At 36.7% G+C, this 17,000-nt stretch overlaps 1 protein-coding gene across 1 annotated transcript in view; it reads left to right on the forward strand.

Annotated features, from left to right (window-relative positions):
* SNX24 (sorting nexin 24) overlaps positions 1-17,000 on the forward strand; it is a 49,391-nt gene that overhangs the window by 2,619 nt on the left and 29,772 nt on the right. Inside the window, exon 3 of the mRNA XM_009284156.1 lies at positions 4,264-4,368. Within this exon, the coding sequence (XP_009282431.1) occupies positions 4,264-4,368 (105 nt within the window). The remainder of the gene's footprint in view (positions 1-4,263; positions 4,369-17,000) is intronic.

Genomic DNA, 17,000 nt, shown 5'->3' on the forward strand with positions numbered 1-17,000 from the left:
AGAACTGGCCCTAGAATTGAGCCCTGAGGAACACTCCCGGTGATCCAGACATATGCCAGCCAGACATAGCCCCATTCACTACAACCCTTTGAGCTCTGCCCTTCAGCCAGTTCTTTACCCAGCGCACCCCATGAACCTTCATCCCGCAGTTGGACAACTAGTCCAAAAGGATGCTGTGAGGGACAGTATCAAAATCCTTACTAAAATCCAGAAAAGCTACATCCACTGCCGTCCCTTTGTCCACTAGGTGGGTGACCTTATCATAGAAGGATATCAAATTAGTTAAACAGGACTTTTGTTTTGTGAACTCATGTTGACTGTGCCTGATGATTGCATTCTTCCTTAAATGCCTTTCAGTAGTACCCAGTATAATCTTCTCCATAATTTTTCCAGGCACTGAGGTTAGACTGACAGGTCTGTAGTTCCCTGGGTCTTCCCTCACACCCTTCTTGTAAATTGGAATAACATTGGCTAGCTTCCCATCAGTGGGGACCTCCCCAAACTCCCAAGACCTTTGGTAGATGATCAAGAGCAGTCTTGCCATAACATCCTCTAGCTCCTTCAGTACTCTGGGATGAATCCCATCAGGCCCCACGGACTTGTGAACATTCAGCTGATACAGCTGGTCCCTTACAATTTCAGTGTCCACAAATGGAAAGTCACTGTTCCCGCAGTTGTGGTCCTCCAACTCAGGGGACCGGGCAGCCCAAGGTCTATCAGTATTATTAAAGACTGAGACAAAAAAAAGCATTGAATGCCTCCACTTTTTCTTTTTCCCTTTGTTGTTGTTTAATTTCACTGTAATTTCTGGAGTTGCACAATTACTCCACACAAAAGTCACAAATGACTGCAGTCTCGCTCTCAGATTTGTCTCCTTGTACAGTCCTTCCTCTGCAGTAACTCCCTTTGCAGAGATTTCTCCTTAGAACACCAGAAAAACCATAAATTATGGTCCCTTTCTCTCTCTCCAGAAATAGCAGCAAAATAAACAAACCTGAAAAAACAGGTATTCTAACCAGACACTTTGCACCACTCTTCAATGTTTCATCTTACTCCTCTTCTGCTTGCTGTCTGTTTATATTACTCTGCAAACTTGAGAGTGACTTTTTTCTTATTTGTTCCCTGTACAGATGCAAAGCACCCAACATATTTTGGCAACAGTATACCTCTTAAGTCTTACTTTTTGAAGTTGTAGTAAAATTTCAGTAAACATGGTTGAACAGCTCATGCTCTGAACCTTTCTTAGTGTTTTCAGTGTTACAGAAATCCTGGAGAAAGCATTCTCTGGTAATACAGTGTGTGGTTTCATTCTTCTCTCTGTTTTGTGTTATAGCAGAAAATCTCAACGCTCTTAAAAAAGCGGGGTGTGTATTTGAACAGTTTTTACTGGAGAAGAATATTTTGAACTTGTATCTCGATTGTTCTTTGTGAAGAATTTGTTCACATCCCATGACACTATTTATACTGAGGTCCAGATACCAGTTTGCTTTCAGCATGCCAACAGGGTATTTATTTTTTGTTCCTCTCTTCCCCTTTAATTTAAAATGTAAGTTTCACTCTAAATTGCTGTGAGTACATGGCAATTGGAAAGGTATTTTTGGACTTACTGCATATTCAAGGTGCCCTTAGTGCTGGAGATGTCTGTAGTGAGCAGGAGAAACAAAGCTCCTGTAGGGAACAACCGTGGTAGAAAATGGGAATAGCGGCTGAAAGGGAGATTGTGCCTTTTGCCAGAGAAGGACATGCTCCACTGGCATCGTATAGAGGAAGGAGGACTCCATTGCTCATATAGGACATTATTCATTCATCAGAATGCCAGTTAATGTTTTGATTAATTTTGATAACTTTTTGTTTCTCTAAACAAAGCCATTTCCAAGAACGTGGCTGGATTTGTCTCCTTCCTGGGTTCAATCTTTCGTACATTCCAGTTGTGTAAAAAAGTAGAGCCCCACTTCCTGTGCAGTCTGGCTGTAGTGGAAGTGGAAAAGGTTTAAAATCATTTCAAGACTGCCATGCTACACCAGGAGTACAAATTATTCCCTTGACAGAAAACATGCACTGCTGTTGGCTTTTTTGAAATAGTTTGCATAGGCCATTATACTTTAAGCTGGTTATGAACAACAAACTAGGCCGTTCAGGCTATGCGCCATTCACATTACAGTATTGTATTCAAATCTGAACAAAAGTTCTATTATTTTCATATGGAGAGTTTTTCAGAAAGAATTAAATTCTCTATGTGTATAACAGTTAAAAATACAACCATTTATTTGTATTTATTCCCTAATTCCTTTTTATACTTTTTTTTTAAATATTGGTAGTTCTTTTTAAGCACCAGAATGCTACAAGGTGACAGTGTTACAACTGCTGCCGCGAAATCTGTAAAAATCTTGTTCTATACATCTTGTTTTGCAAATTATTTATAATTTTAGAATAATTAGTGTATACTGTAAATCATACTGACTTTTCACACTTGGACAGATAATTCTTTACTTGAAAATTTGAGCCATCTTTTAGTCTTGCAGGAAGTAGAGACTACAGTATTTCAAATAGACATTAGGTCAGTGTTATGGATAAGAAGGTATTAGAGACAATAATTGTCCTCAGATAAATATTTCTTGTGTAGGGACAGGTCTGAAGCAATATAGCTAACACATACGTAGATTTGCTTAATATTCTTTAACATTGTAATAATTATTTGTTGCAATATATTATTGGATTATTGTAAGCATAAGAAAATGGGCTTTTAATTCTTTGTACATCTGTATAGCATGTGCTTTATACCTACACACAGTACTTGTGCTTGCACATTTAAGCAATTGTTTATTGGATGCTTTATGTAACAGGGCCACAGAGCTCAAAAGGATTGTTAATCATCAGCTGAGGTACCAGCCACAGAGTATTTATCTTGTAAGCAGCTAGGCCTTGGTGGACGCTTGTATTGCTTCAGATTTGTCTCCCCTCATCTGGAGCATTCTCCTCATTTGTTACTCACCTGCAGGTGCTGTCATAGTTTGCAACAGCTGTTACCATAGCATCTTCAACATTCTTGACCAATTTAGAGGAAAAAATGGGGCTTTATATTCTGGCTTTAAGATCAGTCAGTAAAAGTACATAGGTTTGGGGTTTTCTTTTGGTGGGTTGTTTTTCTCACTTCACATTTAATTGTTATTTAGCGCTGTTAAGAAATGAGGAAGTTGCAAAATGTTTCCAGAGCAATTGAGGTTTCCTTGCTGCAGCTTCGTTACTTGTGATTGTAGAGACGTTGATATGTTGGCACTGCTTTTTCCTATAGTGACATCTCAGCAAGCTCAAAGATGAAATGTAAATTCTCAGTCTCCCACGGGTATGCATGTCAAAGTCAATTTTGAGTTTCTTTCCTTGCATTCCTTGCCTTGGATTTACTCAGAGGCAATATCCAACAGAAAGAATGTCTAATGTCACCTTCTATTAAAATGCAATGGAGTCTATTCCAGTTCTTATTTTTGCTCTGTAGTTTGGAGGAAAACATTAATATTTTTTGGTTTTGGAAAATTTATGTTGCTCCAGCAAGAGGATTCTTAGTGTTGTCAGAATGTATGTTTGTGTCTATATGCACTCGTGTATGCATATACACATTTCCGTATATATCTGTAAAAGCTTTCCTGTGGGAATCTTTAGAGGAATAGTTATGGAGCTCTCTTGGAAATATATTCAGTGGCAATCTTGCTATTTCTCTGTATAAGATACTAAACACAACTATCAATCTGTTGGTGTAATGTGAGAGCACAGATATTTTGCTCTCTTGATTGCTAGTTCTCCAGAGAAATGGTTAGATATCCTCCCTGTGCTTCTCCCACCTGTTCATAGTTGCCTAAATCTAGAGTTAGAAATCATTGCAGTGTTTTGTCACCGCACGTAGCAAGGTAATATCTGGGTTCGTCATGGTAACGTGAGGTATCATCCCAGGTTGACTAATGGGGAGCTCATTGCAAGTATTCTCATGTAGTTGTTGCTGTTTTGTTTTAAGGCTGTTAGTCACAAGAAATTGTTAGTAGGGTTCCTCTTCACTGTCCAGGGCAGCTAGACATGGAGATTTTTAACTGCAACCTGTAGGTATGAAGTCTGCTGTTATTTCATTGAGCTGGTGGTGAGTAACTTCATGCCTGTGCTGTTGTCCTTTGTGTGGTTATTTTATCTGTACTGCCTCACACCTAACATAACCGTGTTTACTTTAAAGGGACACTATTATACTTTCTTTCTGTCTGCATTTCTTTTCATTTGCAGCTCAAGAAGTTCATAAGAACTCCAGAGATCCCTTCAAAGCACGTGAGAAACTGGGTCCCCAAGGTTCTGGAGCAGCGACGGCAAGGCTTGGAGTTGTACTTGCAGGTGAGTCTCTTCTCAGCACTGTGAAAGTAAAAGTGGCATCCATTTGCAGCACAGTAGTATCCAAAGCATTTGAAGATACAGCAGGTATGAAGTGGGGTGTTTTACTGATGGGCAATTTTAGAGGTGGGAAATGAGCTGGGTAGTTACCAGCAATTATGATTTCTGTTCACTTAGCATGACTAGCAGCTAGAAATCCAGACTGTTGCATTTTTTTCCTGCTTCTGGCAAAAGCTGCTGTCTGACTTTGGCAAACCTACTAGTACCTCATTTTCCGGTGCCTAAAGTGGGGACAATAATGTTATTCTTTCCAAAGTTGTTCTGACTGTACCAGTCAAGTGTTGCAGAAGAGATACAAGGAGGCTTTATTTAACTCGCCTCCATTTAGACAGACTAGGGAAGAATCAGCTCATCAAACTCATATCCCTCTACTGTACATGTCTGTATCTGAATTGTTCATCTAGTTGAAATAGGCACCTGACATCCCATCGTCATCTCAGTCGGTTTGGAAACTTGCATTTAAAGTCTCAGATTCTTCCTATTTGGGTTCTGATTTTGCTACAGACTGTAAAAGAAGTCTTTGGGAATGACTCAGACACATACACATCTAAATATACCAGTGATAAATCCCAGCCTTTTTTAACAAACAGAATTTCTACTCTCACCTTGATTGCTTTAAAAATGCCCTGTGGTATAGTTTCACAGCCATTTCTCTGGTGACAAAGCCAGATTAAGGTGTTCCTCTAGACACGTCCCCAGTTCACTGCACCTTCAGCTGTACTGATGCAAGTGCTGTTTTATTGAAGGGGATCATAGAAATTATCTGAGTCAAAAGATAATTGTTTTGGGAGGAAGGCAAGAATGAGAGTATTCTATTTTTACTCAGTAGTAAAAATAGTAAAAATTTCAGAGATCTGATTTATGTCATCATCCACAGTTGCAGTGGCACAACTGGAAAAATGGTGAACTGCAACATAATGGACAGTGAGCTGCATTCATAGAAAATAGATGGTAACCTGCACCACTCAGGAACCTCCCTGATTCTCAGGAAGGTTTGTAAAAGAAAACTTCTTAAGGAGGAGAATAGAACTATAGTGTGACACGAGACAGTATTACTTCTGACATTAAACTTTCAAAAAGAAATTTGGAAATAAGGAGAAAAACACAGCTCAGATTTTGTTCTGAGATATAGGGAGCGTTTCAGGCAACATAGTTAATTTTTGGTTTTTAATATTTAGTTAGTATAAACACAGCTGATTTTGTTCTGAGATATAGGGAGCGTTTCAGGCAACATAGTTAATTTTTGGTTTTTAATATTTTTTTAGTATCGTTAAATTGAAAAATTTAATCCTTTTTTCCTTCTTGCTCTATAATAATTTATAGCATCTTTGGCATCTAAAAATTACATTTGTTGTGGGGGTGAAAAAACATTGCTGTTGGAGAGACTTTGGTTTTGAAAACGAATAGGGCTTTTTTGGTTTTGATGGCTGTCAGCACAGCTTGCTCCATCGTCAGTATATTTTTCTCTTACAGCCATTTGCTGTGAATTTTGTATTTTTTTTCTGATTTTCATACAACTATCTTTTGGAGAATATCGCTACTAAGGCACATGTACCGATTTCTCTTATGACGTTAATTTTGTTAAAAAGATATAGGGGTAAATTGGTTAGCACTTTTTAATTGCCGATAAACTTTAAAAGAACATCTCCCCCTGCTGGAAGAGTTAGTCAACTCTTGTTCTCGTACAGTCTTGTACATTTAATTAACTTTTTCCCTCTTCTGTCACCATTGGCTATCATAGGAACATGCAATGGTTTAGGTTAGAAGGGACTGCTGGATGTCATCTGATTAAAACATGACAAGCCTCTAAGTTATATCCATACTAATGTGCATACTAAATTAAAACAAGAACAAAAATCATTAATATTCTTGTCAAAGTCATTAATTTCTGTTTCTGCTAACAGAAAGCATAACTAATCATCAGTAAAATTTTGACTTTTAAAATAATGAGAGCCTTATTTTAGACAATTAAAAGTTCATATTAAGGCACTTCAGCTATCAGAAGGTTTTTAATAGCGGCAAGCATTTCCAAGACACAGTGTAGGAACGTGCTACAATTTCAGAAGACATGATCAGTTTTTAATTTAACACCATGTATATAAAATATTGCAAACATATTTTCAGATGATACTAATGAGAGTTAATCTGTAACAGCAGTTTGGCTACTACCATCACTAGTCAGTGGTGGTACTAGTAGCCAGACATTTGTGCAGCTGGCAAACTATTATGGAGCCATGGTAGTCATTAACTGTTTTTCCAAAACCAGCCAGAATCTTATGCAGAGATTGAGCATTTACACAGATGTTACATTCAAATAATTTGTTTTATGCAATACATATTCATTTCTCATTATTGCACTTTGCACCTTGAAAACCTGTACAGGCAAGAAGTAATATGCCATGCAGATAGCAGTCAAATACAGACCTGTATCTGACATGGTCTAATCATATTGGCTTCTTAATATATTTTTAATTAAGTGGTCTTCTATAGTTAAATGCAGATAAAAATAATGATTTGAAATTAGAATAGTAGAATCAGTCTGTATCAAGTGGTAAAGAAAGCAAGAAGTTCCCCTGTCTGAGCCAGAAGGTGCTGCAGTTGCCAGTACCTTGTTACTTCTTTCACTTGTTTCTACTTTTTCATTATGAAACTGCTCTCTTAAATCCTTTCAGCACATGTTATTTGTTTCTTGGAGTGGATGGACAGGAGCTCAGAAACATTTTACTATATCTTTCTGAAGAACAGCAAAATTATGAATAAACCAAATATTATTAAATTATGAGACACAAATAGTCATTTTCTTAAATTTATCAGTATCTACTGTCAGCTAATACTCATCAGATGGCTTATTTTTCTCTTGTTTTTGAAAGGTTGAGTGGGGATTTTTTCTTGTTATAATAGACCAATTTTCATGGAATTGTGAAAGGATAATTTATCTATATTTTTTTAAGTGACTTTCATATTTTACAAGTTTGGCCAGAATTTACAACTTTTGTTTTTAATACTGTTGAACAATTGACTAGTAAGCACTAGTATGTGTAGTAATTCAGCTGCATGTATAGTAATAATACAGAGCTCGTGTGAATACCAAGAACAATCAACTGACTGACAAGAGGAAAGAAGGATTATGTTTAATTTATTAATGAGGAAACAGATGCAAAGATAAGTGAATGGCAGAGTGTGGCCCCAAACATCCATGCAAATTAGTATGAAGCAATAAGCTATTGCTCCTCTGCTGATCCGTGGTAACTGCCTCTGTGCATGATCTTAACCTACAGCACACAGGACTTAAGCTGAGCTGGTTTAGTCTTCGCTAAATAAGAAGTGCCTATTACTGACAGTGGAAGAGGACTAAACCAGCTCTCATTACCTTGTGGTGGCTGTCACCTAAGAGTTACCATAAATCAATTAGTGTGTGATATAAATTCTGACTTAATAGTTACTTATTTGTATATCTGAGCTTGTAGCTTGTAATACAGCAGACATGAGAAACCAGGTGGTTTTGATTTAAAATTTGTAAAATAAATCATTGGATTACACGATCGCTGACAAAAACCTCTCTGATAGTAGTATTAGATTGCACAAAGATTTGAACTTAGCTATGATTTGTTTATGGTTACAAAATGTCTTGTCTTGATATGTTTTCTGAAGCATTTGGTGTTGAGAAAAGGTAGAAGATACAGATTTGAGGTAGCTGGTTGTGTAGAAAGCCTCTAATTTGAGAAGGGCTGCCAACTGGACCTGCGTTGAAAGTCTGTGACTCCTGATAGTATGTTTGTGAGCCTGGAGAAATATGTTTGCTTGAAAGTACCAGAAGGTAAAGGTAAGTGTGAAAGATGAAAGGGCAGACTGTTAATCATCATTGCAGCTTCTGGGCGGTGGGTGGTTGTTTGGTTTTTTTAATCCACTGTATAATCTTGGACTGACCATTTATCACAAAGCAATACAGAAATATGGTCTGTTTTGGAAGTGTATTTAAAGGAGATATACATCACTTGAAATGCTCCCTTTTGCACAATTATTGTTGTATATGAGTTCAATAAGTCATCTTCTGGATGGGCCAACTGAACAGGTAGTTGGGGTTTTGTTTTGGACACTGAAGACATTGTTGGGATTCCTAAGGGCATCACTGAGGGACCATATCTAACTGATTATCGAGGCAGCTGCAGCTGTGTTGTCAATCTGATCAGTATTTGTTACAAATAGATTTTATATGATGTGCTCTTGGAGGAGCAGTTTTTATGGAGCTTATTTCCAGTGAATTGGTAATGGGGAAGAATTTGATGTAGCCACCTGCTCTCTCCTGATTTGGAGTTAGGTCATATCCTTGTCCCAGTAAGCTGACACTGGATGTTATTGCCATCCAGTCTCTCTGCCCCAGGGACGTGCCCTTTGACAGGTCTGCCTTTTAAAGTTCAATGGAATAGATATTTTCAAACTCCCTTGGGCAGAAGAAATCTCATCATTTGCTGATATCATCAGTCCAACATAACAACAGGCATTGTTAACAGAATTCACTGTGAAGTGGCACCCACACCTCAGCATGAGACTCTGTAGCTGCTGCTAGTCTTCACTGAAATGATTTGGTTATGGAGAGAGATTTTGGAGGAGGCCCATATTTTTTATGAGCTTCAGGATACTAACTCATTTCTTGTGGTCTGGGCGACCTGAAGAAATTCTTCTTGTGACTGGCAAGACTCTAATATAAAACAGAGGGCTGTAAACCTTCTGAACTGCTCTGTATGTATGTAGGGTCTGTATGTACATATGTCTCTAACCAGAGTTAATATGTAGAGCTAATATTTCTCTCTCGGCTGAGGTCAAGAAAACATGCTTGCCTTTTATTTACTCTTGAACTTTTTACAAAGAGAACAGTCCTGATTCCTGGAGATAAGATTGGTTAAAGTGCTGCTTGGCTGTGAGACTTGAAGACTTCATGAACTTCAACATTCCAGCAGTTTCAGGAATCCAAATCTTCAAAATGAATTATGGAGTTTATGAAACTGGACTAGAGATTTGTTTTCCATTTAAGGAAATAATCTGGAGATCTGAGAAGCACTTTGACCTATATTTCAGTATTCTTCAAAATGCAATTCTCTTTAAAAATATTTTAACTACCAGTCCTTCCTGAAAAAGATAAATAAAACCATATCTGTTATGATTTTGCTCTTAAGAAAGTAGAATGCAATCCTATACTCCTTAGCTGTCTTAGTTTCCAGCAGGGTGGAGTTAGGAAAACAGTGGATGGAGTGATGGGTAATGTGTAGTTGCTTTATGAATAAGTTCATCAGAAATATAAAGGAGAAAATCACCCATTATTATATTGCTTTTTTTACTCTCTTTTTGGGGAACAGTTCAACAGCAGCTGCAAAAAAATGAAGACAAATGAGCTATTTGTGCAGTTAGTGACTACAGAAAGAAAACTATCTTTGAGAAAATTTGGCCCAAGGTGTCATTTCTTCATGGGCCATGATGATTTTTTTCAATTACTTCAATAAGTGTTGATACTAAATCCCTTGTGGTAAAGTTTAAATAAATAAATAAATAGCCTTTTCTGACTGGACATTGGGTATGAACAAATCAATAAATCTGGATGGAAGGATTAAATAACCTCTTCTCTAGCCTCAGAAAAAAAAAACCCGATTTTAGTCATCAATCCAAATTTGTATTCTAAAGCTTTTGAACTATCTTCTTTTAAGTTGATCTAGTTGTGTGCTGTTGCTTCATAAAAGTTTTAGATTAAATTAAAAAAATTTATAAAATACTGAAAGGATCTTTTTGTTGATTTGGAAACTCTGTTGCAGAGTATTTCAGAGCTAATACAGCATTTCATATTGCAACTGAGGATAAGAATCTTCTGCTTTCTTTGAGTGTCAGTCATTGCCCCTTTTCACTATCATTCTGGGGAGTGAGATAATTTGATTTCTCAGGGCTTTTTATCTAATTGTGAAGAAAGAGTTTTCCATCACCTAGTGGGAAGTTTCATTAGTTCTTCACTGCTTAACTGATTCAATTTCTGTTGGCCTCTTGCTATTCTAACAAGGCAGAATGCGAACCCAGTCATTTATAACCTTGTCCTTGACTGGAGAGGTCTCTGCTCTAAGAAAAGCCATCTAGACTTCTGATGCCAGTCTGCAAGTACTCCACATTGTGCATTGGCTAGAGCTTTGCCTTTCAATAGCCAAATACTCCTCCTCTGTAATGGTAGCTGAAATACTGCTTCAGAGCTGTCTTGGCTGGAGTAGGATCAGAAAGTGGGGAAAACAAATCCTTGGTGATGCACAGGATTTTTCACTGTTTTCTCTTCTCTTTGTGGAGGAAAAAACGTCCCACAGTAGTAATAAAAAAAGTCAGCCTGAGCTCTGCTAGGCAGAACGAAAGTTAGGATTTCATATAAAGACAGGGAGATCTTGGTTTGTGGGTTGGCTGAAGCTGACACAGTTCTCTAGGATCAGAAGCAATCTGTAAGTGCTTTCTAAATGGAACAGTTCTTGGCATTCCATTATCAATATTAAAGAAGAAAAAAAATGTAATGTCTGTAGAGGCAGATGTTTTTGAACCAGTGCTGTTGGAGCTGTTTATAAATATTGAGATCTCTGTGTGTGAATATGTGCACTTTTATGAGACATTAGTTTGCTTTTGCCCAATAAAAATAAATCAAGTTGGTTACTATTTAATTCTGGAAATGTAATGGCAAAATGATCTTAGAACTATTCAATGATCGTTCAGCTATTCAAATTTTATTTCTGTGCAGTTCACATTCATCACATTTATCCACTGTCAATGTTAATATTCATCACAATTGTTCGTCCTTTATATTCTCAGAAATGCATTCTGTATCAAGCATTTAGTTATTCCTGTGTACCTGTGTGTCTTTGCCAAAGGGTGTTGTAAATGCAAAATTTTAAATTGGTTCAAGGGAAGACTGGAAAGGTTCATGGAAGAGCAGTTTATATTAAGCATAGAAGGTCCTCAAGCTGGAAATAACTTTCGAGGCTGCTAGAGTATTGAAGGAAAATGTCTCATATGTTAGTCTTGCTCATTTACACTCTTCTTGGTATCCATTTGTAGCCATTTTTGGAGATAGGATACAGTGCTAAATGGACCTTTGGTCTGAACCATTAAGACCTTTCTTACATAGTCCTTAAAGTAATTAAACACATACTTGTGTTACAGCTTGTTAGTAGATTTGATTAAACATTAATGTGTTTCCATGAACTGAGCCCTGTATGTGTCATGAACACTATTCTTAAAAGAAAAAAGATTGAATCATATGATTGAGAAGACATGGTTGAATCATATTGGTATAATGAAAGAGGTATGCAGGTCAGATGCCACTGTGCAAAGCCTCTTGTAAAGGTTAATGCCTTTTAAGACCAAATGCTTTACACATGGGAGGTAATTGGCTGTATATTTAAAAGCTGAACTTGGAGGAAGAAATTTTAAGCTATAAAACTTTTGTGCAAAATGTGGGCCTATTTTTGTTCTTCTCCACCTTATTCTGTGCATGCCTGACCTGTGTTTTTTTCCCCACTAGGCTTCTGTTTAACCATTCCCCATATCTGAGAGCAGGAGCTGGATAGTTTTCACTTTGACTTCCTTGGGTCATTCAGTAACTACCACAAAGATTTCTGCAGAGGCAATCCTTCCCTTTGCCCTATGTACACATTCGCTGTTGGGATCTATTTCTAACTAATTTAAGACCAAATTGGCTTATTTGCAGAAAAAAAAAAAATTTCCCATCAAGTCCAGAACAGATTCTTATCTTCCTGATTGCTGTTTCTGGAAACCAGTTTTGTCTTAAATGCAGGTGAATACATTAGGAAGAATGAGTCTAGTGTTAGAAAGTTGCAAGTAAAAGTTGGATTCAGTGAAAAAAGACTTAACTGATGTTTTGCTGGAAAGTCTGTTGAATCACCCACATCTATTAATCACATTGAAAATTCTCTCCATTATCCAAAATTATTCAGTGTCTTCCTTCTCTAACTCCATTTAGTCTGCAGTAATCAAGGTTGAACTGTACCTGCAAGGAGCTCTAAAAGCAATGGTATGATAAGTATAAAAAGACAAAATGTTCTTTGTCCTCATTAAAGATTGTGAGCAGAGTGTTAAATAATATTAATGGCTGGGATTGTCAGTACTTAACAGTACTTTCCTAGTACAAGTGATTTTATTGATCGATACAGTCTCAATGTAACAGGGCAGATTATTCTACTGATTTTATCGAAACCTTAACTAAGTTTGTTAGTGTACCACATATCTTTAAATAGATCTAGATGATGATGTAGATTAAGAAAAGCAGACCACCATCCATCTTTTTTTGATCGGTTAATAACTTAAATCCATCATTGCTGCAACCAGCTCTTTTAAGATTCTGTTGTGCATACATGTTTCTTTGGTGGTACAGATACATAGCTTGTTTTAGATGGCTGTGGATTTTAAAGAAGCGTGCTTGACACATGCAGGATTGCATATTTGTTAAGAGGAGGTGGAAAGCAAGAGAAAATGGGAAAGCAAAATAATTCTGTAGATAATTTAAAGGAGAGACATTTATTAAGAGTGTCTGTTTGCAGAGGTGTTTCCTGCAGAAATATTCCAAGGATTTTTCAAGCAAGCTTAGGAAAATTACCTGGTTTATGTTTTAAGAGTTATATTTTTTGCTTTTCAAGTGGTGCTACGTTGTGGTTTATGGTTCATATTTTTTCCTTCATCTTCAATAATGTTTGGTTTTGCTGTATAGAATTGTGCTGCATGAACTTCTCTCTCATTTCACTCTTACACATTAGAGCTGATCAAAATAAATTTTACTCAGTTAAAAGCAGAATTTACGTTAGAAGTCATGACAGGTTTAGAAATCATGTATAACTGCTCGTTCTCTTTTCATTATACTGTATGTCATAACACTATTTTATTGCATACTTTCGCCCAATTTAAGATGAACATCAAACTGTACTAATTGTGCATTTATATGCAGTAAGAAATGGTCTCTGTCATGACCTGCATATGCTCAGAATAACGGTAAGATATTTTAAGAGGAGGGAGAAAGAAATGAAGTTATTTGCCTAAGATGTCACAGCCTGTCAAAGCAGAACTAGGGATATTAAAAGTCACATGCTAGTGCACTGCTGTAGTCATGAGAGTCTGCTGATGGCCAATTGTTCTGATAGCCATGATTCCTTCTAGAGCAATACGAAGTGCGAGATACTTATTTCATTTAGCCATGATGAAAGAAAAAACGGTCACCTTCCTTATTCTGAAGGCAACTCCTCATTTGACATGTAGACGTTAAATTTTCTTTTTCCTTAATAAATGTTTATTTTGCTTGAGCTTCTTTGGAGAGGAAAAAAAAAGTCAAACAATTTTTGTCCATTATAGTAAAGGAAAGGAGGAAGGAGCTGTAATTCTTGCAGAGAGTCTTTATTATCACCACCTGAAGTATGGTAGAAAGACTGTTTCCCCCATCTTTTTAATCAATCTACAGCATTTTAAACACATTTTCATTTCCTACACTGTGTTGTTTTACATAGGCTAATTCTATTTTTTTGGTGTACAAATGACTATTGCTTTTTTAAATTAGACTTTCAAGGCAAGTAAAGTCTTAAGGGCTTTTTCTTCAAAATTAATCTGTAAAGTTACTTAATGAATTGCCAATGAAGGGAAAAACTTATTTTCTAGTGAAAGAGTATTTTATTTTTGCATGTGTAGTGCAACACACTGTGTTCTGTTATGGCTGGTCAGTAGTGTACAGCACTAAATTAGCATGTAGTTTAGACCTCAGTCTGCCAAATCATTGCCTTTATGCAATCTGATAGTATTTTTTTGCCTACACTCTTTGTGTGACTGAAGACCAATCATTAATATTCTTTACGCATTTATAAACTGCACATGAGGGCTGGGGAAAAAAGTTCATGAAGAAGTGAGTAATACTGTCTTTATAGCAGGATTTGAATTTTCACATAAGACAGGCCATATTTGGAGGTGAGAGGAAGAAAACAAAATACTGAATATATGCTGAATAACTGAATACCATCCATTCTGTGCTTTGGGTGATGAACTGATTTTGGGGGGGAAAAGTAGTATGAGATCATGTAAGCAACATTAAATAAATCCTTACACATAAGGAAGCTGAATTAAAGTTTGATTGATGAACTTAACCTGACAATTCTTCACTTTGAAGTATGCCATAATAACTAATGTTTTTATCTAATGTTGTTTGTATCATTTAGCATAGACCATTCTGAAGGGGAAAAAAAAAACCAAAAAAACCCCAAAAAAACTGTGGAACTAATCAAAGGGTTTTACCAGAAAGATACTGAATTAAATAAGCAGTAATTCTTGAGCTTCTGCTTTAGAGATGTTGCAAGGAAAGAGCACAGGAAAAGAAAAATTCTTTGCAAGAAGGGCTGCTTAAGCAAGAAGTAAGAGCTAGTCCATCAGTAGCTAAGAGAGGTGAGCAGAGGAGGAGATGACTATCTTCTTCAGATAGGTTGTAAGAAGGTGGTCAGTGAGCCTTCTCCTTTGGTCCTGCCGTAAATTGGACTCTCCTGTATTAGATACAATTCCCTTGTGTGTGTTCCCTTTTTTTGGCTTTCATGCAATCTTGCATGTCTCTTTTCTGAAGGATACGTTGAAGGATTTCAGAGTGAACTAAGGGGAGAAGGTCCTGTGCTCGTGGGTAGCCTAGGAGAATAACAAATGCTTGTTACCTTCTGCTAACGTTGTCTATCTCCACACACATCAGCATTGCTTGCCTTTATTTTTCTTTTCACCTGCTTATTGTCTCTCTAATCCGAATATAATATGGATTTACTTAAGTGTAAAAAAGCTCATTTTACTGAAACTGTAGATTGTAGAATGTCTTGACTGAGACAGACTTCAATTTAAGTGCATGTACATTTACAAACAAATATGTATTACTGAATGATGCCTAAATTTATAACTCTGATATGGATTTTTCCTGTTGACTTTAAAAACATGGACATTAAAATAAGAAACTTTCATAGAGTTTCTTCATCTGATAAATACTATGAATTATATATAAGAAAATCTTCAAGAAGTATTGATATAAAAATTGAGTTTTGTGATGCAGTTTCTTCTTTTTAATTTCTCATAACTTGTCTTTATCTAACATACTTTTTCTTCTGTAGATGAAAAAAGTTTGCAGAAACAAAGCGTGAAGTAGAAGTAGAACCTTTAATTTCATTAGGCGCGTTGTAACTGGTGAAGATTAATGTATATATCTCTTGCTAATTCTTTTCAATTACTCAGTTCATATAAATTCCCAAACCTTGTTAATTATGCTGAAGTCAAGTGGTAATTTTTAACAGTATTTTCACAGCAAGGGAATTTTCTTGGTCTAACCTTGCCCTCCTGTAGAAACTCTCAGCAGATTAGGCATTCTGACTCCAGTCCATTCATTTTCAGCACAAGCCTAATTGCTGCCGACTGCCTGCCACAGGTACCCTGGTTATCGTACATTTAAGGGATGCAGGTTCTTCTGAGAACAAATAAGGAAAGATTAATTGTTTGTTTTGTTTCATCCCAAGAGAAATGTGGGAGCTTAATCAAGAAAAATAATTTCTTCTGTTGATTTGGCTTATTTGTGGAAAGGGATAATTGTGTAGAGGCAGGCATAGAGCTATGCATTTTGAAAGAAATTTTGCCATTTACCTACTTGGGAAGCAAAGATACAGCAAAATGAATGTAACACAACATTGGAATTGATGGGGATGGTTCACATTTCTCATAGTAAGTAATTTGGCTGCTGGGCTTTTATTTGCACCAATATTGCTAGGTGGTATTGTCATTTGTTTTGTCTGCTTCTTTGGAAATCTAATCAAGGAGACAATAGTAGGGGGAAAAACGTTTTTCCAAATTGTCCTTAATTGCTAGAGCACGAAGTGAGCTAAACACTCTGGTATTTCCAATTAAAGAACTTGTTTCCAGCAAGCACCATTAAATCTATCTTTCCCAATCTGATAAATAAGCTATCAAAGAGTGGAACAGATTAATTGAGAGCAATTAGTTCAAAGCTCAGTATAACAGTCAGAGTAACCCAGTGTTATCAATGAATGCAAATTTTACGTAAAGCAATAAGAAGCACTGATGCAACAAAATTGAGTTGAGAGTAACCACTAAGCACAAAGAAAAATTTTATCTGTAATACAGAAATTAGTCTTGTTTGTTTCTCCTTGCAACAAAAGCACTAAAAGCCGTTTCTTTTCAAGATCTCTGTTACGGGAATGTCAAATTGTATTTGACACCTTTGCTATGTACATTTCTCCTTCAAGACGCTGCAGAAAATAACAGACATGGGAAAATCACAGATCCTACAATTCACAGCCAACCACAAGATTTACTCCAGTTGCATCTAAAGCTCAAGAAAGCCTGCTTATCCTACAACATTTGTGTTTGTTACTGTCTGGTAGACATGGTAATCTCTAAGTGTGGTTTGCTTATGTTGATAACCAGTAACCCCTGTGTTTGGTAGAGACAAGCCTAGCACATTGGATTTTGATTCCTCTTTAATACAAGTGGGTGTCCCTAATGATATGTATCTAGACATTTTTGATGGG

The sequence above is a fragment of the Aptenodytes forsteri genome, unplaced genomic scaffold (genome assembly GCF_000699145.1).
Source record: "Aptenodytes forsteri isolate BGI_AS27 unplaced genomic scaffold, ASM69914v1 Scaffold69, whole genome shotgun sequence".
Lineage (NCBI taxonomy): Eukaryota > Metazoa > Chordata > Aves > Sphenisciformes > Spheniscidae > Aptenodytes > Aptenodytes forsteri.